Raw genomic sequence first — 10,600 nt, 5'->3', positions numbered from 1 at the left:
ACACTCATATATATATATTTTTACCTTTTTTACCTTTTTTTATATATTTTACCTTCTCTAAACATCCATTGAAAGGAAGAAAAGCAAAGCGAAAGTTAAAAACTGTCTCTAGATCTAATTTAATATATATATATATAGATATATTTTACCTTTTTTTATATATTTTACCTTCTCTAAACATCCATTGAAAGGAAGAAAAGCAAAGCGAAAGTTAAAAACTGTCTCTAAAGCGTACAGATCTAATTTCCATCACTCGTCGCCTGTCAACTCGTCAATTTTCTTGAAATAGGGCTCAGCGTGTCACAAAACGCGAACGTAGCATGTTCGAGAGCTTATCTATTGACGACAATTCCTACAACGTGAGCTGCCGGTTTAGAGTCAGATTTCCGCGGCCAAATTTTTCCGACACATCTCTAAGGGACTCGATGATTCGCTGCGACAAAGAACAAGCCCATAGCAAGTTCTTTGCATTTGCATGGTCGAACTTGAAGAAACGTGCTCGGCTGATGTATACGTGAAACTTTTCAAAATGTATAGCATAAAGAGCTTTTCACGTTGACAATGCGACGCTGTCGACACAATGAGATCGATACATTGTGTTTAAAACGCCAAGGGGACGGATGTTGCATCATATATAAGTCGTGGCATTAAAATGTTTGTAGGGCTTCATGGAAAAATGGAACGAGGTGCGAAAGGTTGGTCGATTCACGGCGCGGTTAAACTGTATGATATAGATATAGGTAGAAGTTGTATATGTAGCCGTTAAATTCCTTTATAAATAGAATAATAAAAAATTACTCTTCTATTTTAACGAGATTAATAAAAACTCATTATTAATAAAAATATTAAAATAAACGAGAAAGAATGATATACGTTTTTACAGAATAAATTTATATGTAAAAAAAAATCTGTCTTAAGTTATCTGAAATTTTTTAAAAAAGAATATTATTATTAAAAAGGATATTATTCCATCGTTAGTGTACGCTATTTGAAACACTAATGACTGTGGAAAGATTAAAGAAATCTTTAAAAAAGACTTATATAACATAATTTAATTATAAAATAATTCAAGAGATGTGTAACATTATTTTTGAACTTATTTCTCTTTTTTAATTCAACCCTACTTTAATCTTACTTTATGAGAAACTCTCGATGATGCGAGATGATTTACAATCTGAATCGACTCAGAAAGATATACATCGAGCGATCTGTCGACGTATCTTTTATGAAACAAAACTGAGTCAAAGAAGACCGTATAAATCTTTTATATTCTAGTCACAAACAATAAACAATTTCTCAAACATATTTTTTAGCTGTGTGTATGACATTCAATATTTCGATATTATCGTAATTTTGTGTTATCTATAAATTTTTAGAAAAAATATGTAAAAAGAAACGGAACATACACCAAGCGCGCACACACATATACTCATACTCATACTCTAAAGACACACACACAGAAAATTCAGGATAATTCTCAGATTTTTGTCACATTCTATTTGTAAAAAAAAAACAAGCAAAAAATATTTAAGAGATTCTTTAAATCTCTTTTAGCTGTTATTTTCAATTTTTATATTTGGGATATTTTAAAAATGCTGTCTAATGCTCACGTACATATATACATGCCATAATTAAATCAATAATAAATTTCAACCAACAATTAAAACCACTCTCCCAGTATCTCCATATCCTTAATCAATTGATAAAAAGATAATCGGAAATGTATACTTCAATTATATATATTATAAAATTATCAATTTTCTTCGTGATTTGATGAAATCTTAAACAAAATTTTAAATAGAATTACTTTTCCAAGTTTGTTTAAGCCATCGGTGTTTCTAGTTTTATGACACACAATGTTCTAAATATGTTACATACCTAAATATATTACATACCTATTTATCATGCAGCGATGTTTCTCGTTTGCTTTTCTGCTCGGAAATTTGTCGAATGTGTGTACCTTTTAGAATTATATGCTCTGTTGTCGATCGGCCGAAGTCATCGTTGTCGTGTCGCATTCTGAAGGGTTGTATTCTTAAATACTGCTACGCCCTTTGGCAGCCTCCAGAGTAATGTAATCAATTTTCTTCGTGATTTGATGAAATCTTAAACAAAATTTTAAATAGAATTACTTTTCCAAGTTTGTTTAAGCCATCGGTGTTTCTAGTTTTATGACACACAATGTTCTAAATATGTTACATACCTAAATATATTACATACCTATTTATCATGCAGCGATGTTTCTCGTTTGCTTTTCTGCTCGGAAATTTGTCGAATGTGTGTACCTTTTAGAATTATATGCTTTGTTGTCGATCGGCCGAAGTCATCGTTGTCGTGTCGCATTCTTCTGTCGAAGGGTTGTATTCTTAAATACTGCTACGCCCTTTGGCAGCCTCCAGAGTAATGTAAACCCAAGAATAGGTTAATCAGTGAACACGGTCTTCACTGATAAACCGATTGAAGCCAGCCGGACAGGCAACCACAAATTCTTTTGATGATCCATAAATATTTGATGTGTCTGAAACGACAATGCCAATATATATAGATTCAAATCTAATGATTTATTCGAAAGATCTAATAATTTCTTTACACTTACGATTAAAAAGTTACGACAGCCGTTGAGATATTTTACTTTACTTAAAGTTAGCGTTCTAAAGTTAGCCTTTTAAAGTAGCACCAATTTTATATTCTAGGTTGTCTTATTATAATTATTATTAAACTCTAATTCAAATTTCTATATATTCAGTTTTGAGAAAGTAATGAAAATATAACAAACGGTATAATTTAATACATACTTTTATGCTGCAAAATGTTTCAATTTATTAGACGATTCATTGAAATATCTCGACAGTGATAATTTGAACCGCGCATTTACATTCTGTTGCTATAGTAACTATGTAACAACGGATTTTCCAATCTTCGGAAACGTTCGGCAATTTTCGACAGACGCATTTGATCACGTGATCATTACGTAATTGTGCTTATATTTATATGTGGTATATACATACAGAATGTGTAGAATTAACCTCGAATTTCGCATTTGAAATTGTTCGAAATACATCGAGTAACGATTTTCATAATATTGTGAATCTGTAGAACGTTTACGATACAAAAACATGATCGGCAAATTAATCTCCGGCATATATCGATCTTTGCCGTACGTAACATTTTATTTTTAGTTATGTTATAATGTGGGTTATATCATTTAATCTCATATATATTAATATAGCATAGATATAATGGTAGATTCTCGAGTAACAAAATATAATAAAATAATACATTAACGATAAATGTTGTTAACATATTTTCAGACACGTGGGAGCTTCGAATCAGCTTTCTTCAGCAGTGAGCGTGACACCTGTGCTATGGAATCCATGGAGTTTAACATTTGTTAGAAACAAAATGAGATATCACTTTCCCCATCCCAATGAACGTATGCGCATAAAAAAACATGGCTGGTTTGCAAGAATGGCGACACCATCCGGTAGAAAAATTCTCCAAAGAAGAATTTTAAAAGGCAAACATGTATTAAGTCATTAATCATTATAGTCATCCAATTATCTGAATGTATGAGAATGTATGTAAAGAAATAAATGCCTTCTTATCAATTCAAATTATAATTCTTTTTATTATGATACTTGGCAAAATTCATTAACATTATATATCAGTTTCATCATATATTACGCAGAAGCTATTTTTACCACATCTTCTATATCGTCATTGTTTAATTCGGGTATGTGCTTAAACATAAGTTGTTTGCAAGTCCAATCAAAAGGATGTATCAAAGGTGCTTCTAGTACTATATCCTTTTTCTGTTTGCCAAAAGAGGTCAAATATACATTTCTCAAGTGGATATGAGTTGGAATAATTTCTTGCTGACTTTGCTTTATATCCAGCAACTGCAGCAGTTGTTGATTTATTTTTGGCATATCCCAACAAGATTCAGCAAATGGATTGACTTTTATCCATGTACCCATGATTTCTTGAACTCGCGATCCATGATAATTATCTCCAAGAATCGGGCTATATAGCATAGTAGAAGCAAATAATCTAAGAGAATGCCATCTTTTTACAGATGCTTCCATTTCTATTAGAGAACTCAAATTGTGTGTCGAATTGGATATAATTTTATAATTTATATTTAATAATTGGACTTCATTCCTTTTTACTGCATTAATAGACCATTTTGTTAAGATAACAGGCTGAAATTCGTGAATAATTATTAATTTAATAGGCATTAATTAATTTGTATGTAATTAGAATGTGTGCACAGAGATAAATGTACCTTTTTGGCTCCTAATGAAGATTTTTGTAAGGTCATTCCCAAACGATATTTTCCTTTGATATCGTTTGGTACTCTGGTTGTGATTGCCCAATATTTTCTATATTTGCCCATTTGAAATCGTCTTCTTGCCTTCTCTATTTGCTGGCATGCATCGTCATTTATTCCAAAAACATAGAGACCAGTCATATATCTATAAATAAACAACAATTTGTAATAAAAGTTATAAATATATTCTTGAAAGAAAAAGAAAAACTAAATATTTGTGCACTTTTCCGATCCCATGCATGGTATCAAACTTGGTACATCTAATTCCTTTGCAAGATATGGCAAAACATCATGTATAGAATAATTAACTGCATTCACAATTTTGTGACAGTTTTTTATAGATGAGTCGCCATCTTTGTTCTTATTATGCATAGATATGCCATATGGTTTGTTTATTGCAACTATGCCATCTGAAAAAAATGTAGATTAATACAAAAATATGCGATGTAATATATTGACATATCATTTTTACTGTAATAAAAACCACTAATTTATAAAACAAATATTTATCACAAGTAGAAATTAGTACAGCATTAAACACCATCGTTTGTTGTAATTTTTCATAATATTAAATAAAATTTGATTGTTATGTATTATATATTAACAAATTGAGTTTATTTTCTTTAAAAAAATTTAAAAATTAATGCATTTAAAACTATATATAAATAAAAAAATAAAATATCACAGAGAAATACAAATGATAAAATTTAATCCTAAAAGATGAGAATTTCTAGTTACATATCTTATTGAAAAATATTATATTTAATCAGCTCTAAACATAGAATGATAATCTACCTGCATTGTAAATAATATTTTTCAACAAACTATTTGCAAATTCATTCTCCGATTTCCATGGATGGATTTGGCGGTACGGATGGATCACCTTTTTCTTCGGCGTATACACATCCTCCACAGTGCAGTATTTTCTGTAACACGTGCAAAATGCTGCCGCGAATTCACCGTTTCGCGTAGTTCTAAATAGCGTCATTGCAATCATCATTTTTTCTGACAAAGTTTGAAATTACTCTTTTTTTCTCTTGCATAAATATGTCTCTATATTAGGAAGCAATATCACACACTTCCTAATTTGAGGTTAAATCGATAAATGAGAAATCCTAATAACTGTTCGTGATGATTGAAAAGATTAAGCAACATGTATCGAATTTAATTATCTAAGAGCGAACGATATTTTCTTTATTGTCTGTTTTATTTAATAAATTAAATAACAGCAATTTATATTAAAACACATACAAGGGCTGCGCATAAGGCTGCGTTCGGAAACATCGTTCTATCTTTGTATTTACTAAAAGTTGAACAAAGATAGAACGATGCTCGGGTGCTGTTTCCGAACGTACCGTAATAGTGACAACGAAGAATCAAAAATTTGTCCTAAATTTAAATGCATATCTATGATGTCATTAATACTAATATATATAAGCGTGAATAAAATTTATTTTCCTCTATAACATGTAAGATAAATTTATAAATATATTCTCTTCTCTATGAAAAAATAAATAAATAAATTTTCTTATAAGATCCATGACGCAATCCCTCTCGGTGCTATAGGCTGCGGTCGAAAAGACGCTAGAAATGCTTCGAAGCATTGCATTAACCAATTAGAATAAAGAAATCTTTATTCTCTTTGTCTTGATTGGTCAATCAAACGCTTCGAAGCATTTCTAGCGTCTTTCCGACCACAGCCATAGTCTGGGATGGTATAGTTTATAGCGTTTTCGGACGTAGCAGGTTTGGATTCTGGACCAACAAGCATGATTATCTTTCTATCATTTCACGAATGTTGTATATGAAAATCATATTTAAACGAGACCGTGCATATTTTAATATAAACAGATAAATCGATTTGATTAAATTATGAGTAAACAAGAATTAAAATCAAAAGGATTTAAGCGTGCTGAAAGCAATTTGCTGAATAAATTCAGTACTACATTTTTGAAGAATTATCCACATCATGTAATGCCCGGTTATAACTTAAATAAGTCATCATGTATCGAGGAATGGGATGAGGAAAGTGCAATGGGGCTCTATCAAGAATTTCCATATAATTGTGATTTACCAAAGCCGTTATTACCACCAGCGAGATTATCAAGAACAGGTAATAATAACACTGACATGTATGAATTTTCAATTTGTGAAATATTCTTGAAATATAACCTTTTTGTAATTTTATTCTACTTTTTTCGGAGATATTTTATAAATATTTTTTCAAAATTATTATTTTCACTTTATAATTATTTCTTGTCTTTGTGTAATATTTCCTTTTCTCTATTCTTTGTGATATTTTAATTTTCTTTTTTTCAAATTTTATTAAATATGTTTTAAATATAATTCATAAATATATTTTATCTTTTTAAATTTTTTTACAGTGCTTAATAAGGAAGATCCAGCTTTACAGCTTCTTACTCTAAAAAATCACTTAAAAGATGATATGAACAGAACAATGAATTACTATGAAAGGCATAAGGAAGGTTTGTATACAAAAAAAATTTTGATAGTAATTTGTATATTTGTGATATTAATTTAAAATAAATAAAATTTGTTTTTAATAGAGTTTGATGTAGTACATAAAAAGAAAATAAAATGGAACAGAGGAAGTAATGGATATAATGCACAGATACCCAGATATGTTGCAGATGTAGCAGAATTGCTTGACATGGATCCTGATCCTTATTTTGAAGGGGTATATTTAACAAATTATATCTTTTAAAAATCTTTATTTGACAAAATGAGTGTAACGCCTAGGAAAATAATTTGTTGTTAGATAAATAACGGTTGAATTATTAAATAAGAGATGAACTTGAAATAATATTAAATAAAAATTAAATTTATTAACTTTATTACTAATAAAATATTATTTTAGACTTATAACTGGTATTATACTGGTGGATCGTTAAATTATATTCAGTTAAATGGCTTGGATGTTTTACTACTTCCATTTATGGGAGATTTAGGTAATATTTTAGATATAAAACATTTATATAATGTATATATAATATTTTATATAAATATATTTTAATCTCTCTTGCACATTGAAATATTTTCAGTTGCTGCAAATATTATACCCATGAAAGATTCCATATGGAAGCCATTACTGCAAAATTCAGCTAAATGTAAATTACATGGATTATTATATGAAATTAGGCAAAGTGAGAATGATAATACATGTATGTTGATAATTATATAGCTAAATAATATAAAATAATTTTATATATTATATATATATGTTTATTTTTATATTATTTTTATATTATAATAATTCATATTTTAGGTAGAATTCTGGGAAGGCATAAAAATCAGTGCACTATTTATATGCTTACAAATTCTGACAATTATTTGTTGCTTAATGAAATTCATAGACAAGCATCAAAGGTACCATATGTCAGTGCTGATTTGAGTTTAACTGATGTCAATTATCATTGTACACTAAGCGCAGAAAGAATATTATCTTTATGGGATATAAATAATATGTGAGTATTTTTTTTGTTTGTTTAACAATCTATTATGCGTTCACAATCAATATTTTGGTTTTTGCAGGCATTCTATTAACAGTGGTCCTATATTAGAAAATAATACAACTTACGATGCTTGGGGATGTATAAGATTTCAGCAAATGGATCCAAACGTTTTGATTTACATGGATAGATGTTGCTTACATTATTTTGATATCAGAGTAAGAAACAGAAAAATTTCAAAATTAGCTATTTATCACTTATAACTATAAATATTAGAAGTTATTATTTATCAGCATTATTTATCTAATAATAAAGCATCAAAGGTACCATATGTCAGTGCTGATTTGAGTTTAACTGATGTCAATTATCATTGTACACTAAGCGCAGAAAGAATATTATCTTTATGGGATATAAATAATATGTGAGTATTTTTTTTGTTTGTTTAACAATCTATTATGCGTTCACAATCAATATTTTGGTTTTTGCAGGCATTCTATTAACAGTGGTCCTATATTAGAAAATAATACAACTTACGATGCTTGGGGATGTATAAGATTTCAGCAAATGGATCCAAACGTTTTGATTTACATGGATAGATGTTGCTTACATTATTTTGATATCAGAGTAAGAAACAGAAAAATTTCAAAATTAGCTATTTATCACTTATAACTATAAATATTAGAAGTTATTATTTATCAGCATTATTTATCTAATAATGAAAATGTATTCATGTTTCTTAATATTTATATATATTAAGGGTAATTATAATCTTACTGCATTTCCTCATAGACTGCTTTTAATCGATCATGTCTTACATTGTGTCCAAAGTTTAATTTGGAAAACTGCGAGAACCTTTCGGTCGAGGCACCGAGTAAACACAATTGTTGTCGATATTTGGGCACTTATCATTCTCTTCTACTATGTGATAATCGTTCTCCAAAGCACTGTGTACGACAAAAATGGACTCATCAGTTCAAGGATACTCCACTATTGGCAGCTGTAACTAACAAGTAAATAATATCTTAAATAAAAACCTCTTAAAATAATTAATTGCTATATTACATAATATCAATCATATTGCTCATTAATTACAGCAATGAAAAGGAAATCATTGTCTTATCAACTCAAAGAGTCGGCGAAAACGCAATAATTTTGAATACTTGGATGGGCGAGGAGGAGGCTCATTCTTTTAATTTGCCTTTTACACCTCCTTGCATTGTGGAAACGTTAAATGAATCTCAAATTCAAGGAATGTGCTTGAATCCATATTTACGAAGTAGATTTGAACTGTGTAACACTGGTAGCACATTAATCACAAGTACAAAAAAAGGAGAAGTGTTCTACTTTAATCAAAACTCGATTGGTACAATTAATATATTTTCTTATATTTTATTAATATCTTAAAACGTTGCTGATGCCTAAACGTTAATATATCTTTCCATTATTATTAGGCGACATATTTTATCAATGTATAACACATGAAAACACATTGGACAAATATTCTCCCATAAATGGCAAATCTTGTTATGCATTAAATATGTGGGAAAAAGCTTTATCAGCTCAAGCCGAGCCGTTAGTACCTCTGACATTTTCCAACAAATGTAACATGGGACATATATATGAAAGTAAGAAAATATATATTTAAGTATATTCTTTCAATCGTTCCATGTAATGTAAATTATAAAAATATTTTTATAGATTTTACGAATAAAAAGATCTGTTTAAAATCCAATAAAAAGGATGCAGATGACTTTTTTGAGCCATCCTGGAAACAATCGTTGGCTACATTAGGATCGTACATTGATTTATTAGCACCAGAACTTCTTGCAGTTTGGGAAATACGTGAAGAAGTACCAGTACCTAAAACTGCAGGATCCCATCAGAAAGTTTGGAACTGGTTGGAATCGTCGACTTCGAATTATCCTATGACTCAATTACAGGACGATTCTGAATACATATCTACATTTAACACTCAAGAATTAATTAGCATTTCTCAAGAACAAGATGTTGTATATATTGAAGATGACAATGTGTTACAATAAAAACTGTCAATGAAACTAAAATTTTAAAAGTTAGTAAATAAAAGCACATTTAAATAATTTATCTAATTACGGATTAAAAGAGAGAATGTCATGTGCTCATGTACAAAGTATTATTTGATTATTTAAAGTTTATATCTTTTGTATATATAGAATGTAATATATTAAAATAGCTAACAAATTGTATGTGTATAGATACAACAACATTTTATTATATTTATATGCGAGATTGTGATAAAGTATAAATATGTAAATAAGTAGAACGAGTTTTGGAACATTATTTTTTATTACAATAAAAATTATACAGTAATCACATTATGCATAATCTCGCGATGAAATGATTGAATGTATTGCATATTTAAAAGATGTATATTTCACAATTTGCAATGTCATTAGTTGACTAGCGGTTCCGTAGGAAAGATGGTTTCCATCTCGAAGTAAGTACTTTACTGCTATCTTGTTGCGCCTTATTCTGCTCTTCCTCCATTTGCATCTATCAATTATTTTCATAGTTGAGGTTTCCGATTACATGCGCTTATATTTCATAGTAACTTACCAATAATTTCCGTCTGTTTTCTTTAAACATTTCCAATGGATCATCAAACTGTCTATAATAATTTAAAACGTCTCGCACATCTTGCACATTCGATGCTAATATTGCTAAGGAAAAAAGTATTGAATATCTTACTAAACCAAGAAAGATAATAATATTCATATTTATAATATTAATAAATAATTTATATTTTTAGAAATAATGTTAA

The 10,600-nt window shown here is 29.2% G+C and overlaps 3 protein-coding genes and 1 long non-coding RNA gene across 7 annotated transcripts; 2 read left to right on the top strand and 2 right to left on the bottom strand.

Moving 5' to 3' along the window:
• Positions 1-2,957: 2,957 nt before the first annotated feature.
• On the top strand, positions 2,958-3,614 carry LOC115245338 (39S ribosomal protein L34, mitochondrial-like). The gene is made up of 2 exons (XM_029823619.1): positions 2,958-3,157; positions 3,312-3,614. The coding sequence occupies exons 1-2, from the start codon at positions 3,117-3,119 to the stop codon at positions 3,538-3,540; spliced, it is 270 nt and encodes an 89-aa protein (XP_029679479.1). The 5' UTR covers positions 2,958-3,116; the 3' UTR covers positions 3,541-3,614.
• LOC115245337 (mitochondrial RNA pseudouridine synthase Rpusd4-like) lies at positions 3,605-5,632 on the bottom strand. Its single transcript, XM_029823618.1, has 4 exons — positions 5,126-5,632; positions 4,554-4,740; positions 4,286-4,475; positions 3,605-4,202 (listed from the first exon to the last, which is right to left on the bottom strand). The coding sequence occupies exons 1-4, from the start codon at positions 5,328-5,330 to the stop codon at positions 3,681-3,683; spliced, it is 1,104 nt and encodes a 367-aa protein (XP_029679478.1). The 5' UTR covers positions 5,331-5,632; the 3' UTR covers positions 3,605-3,680.
• A 409-nt stretch (positions 5,633-6,041) lies between these two features.
• LOC115245335 lies at positions 6,042-10,015 on the top strand. 4 transcript variants are annotated; one of them, XM_029823617.1, is made up of 12 exons: positions 6,042-6,443; positions 6,715-6,816; positions 6,898-7,028; positions 7,209-7,299; positions 7,393-7,512; positions 7,617-7,717; positions 8,124-8,221; positions 8,289-8,424; positions 8,629-8,810; positions 8,895-9,163; positions 9,252-9,425; positions 9,499-10,015. In XM_029823617.1, the coding sequence occupies exons 1-12, from the start codon at positions 6,203-6,205 to the stop codon at positions 9,840-9,842; spliced, it is 1,989 nt and encodes a 662-aa protein (XP_029679477.1). In that variant the 5' UTR covers positions 6,042-6,202; the 3' UTR covers positions 9,843-10,015. The 4 variants fall into 4 exon arrangements, with proteins under 4 accessions (XP_029679477.1, XP_029679475.1, XP_029679476.1 ...); XM_029823615.1 differs by having other exon boundaries at positions 8,590-8,810; XM_029823616.1 differs by lacking the exons at positions 8,124-8,221; positions 8,289-8,424 and adding an exon at positions 7,883-8,018 and having other exon boundaries at positions 7,617-7,815.
• Positions 10,016-10,106: 91 nt separating this feature from the next.
• Positions 10,107-10,539, bottom strand: LOC115245339. Its single transcript, XR_003885512.1, has 2 exons — positions 10,396-10,539; positions 10,107-10,332 (listed from the first exon to the last, which is right to left on the bottom strand). It is a non-coding gene; the product is annotated as an uncharacterized LOC115245339 (long non-coding RNA).
• Positions 10,540-10,600: the final 61 nt, after the last annotated feature.

This window comes from Formica exsecta, unplaced genomic scaffold (assembly GCF_003651465.1).
Source record: "Formica exsecta isolate Colony F162 unplaced genomic scaffold, ASM365146v1 scaffold947, whole genome shotgun sequence".
In the NCBI taxonomy this organism is placed as follows: Eukaryota; Metazoa; Arthropoda; class Insecta; order Hymenoptera; family Formicidae; genus Formica; species Formica exsecta.
The sequence above is the reverse complement of the archived record's forward strand: the minus strand, read 5'-3'. Positions and strand labels throughout refer to the sequence as shown.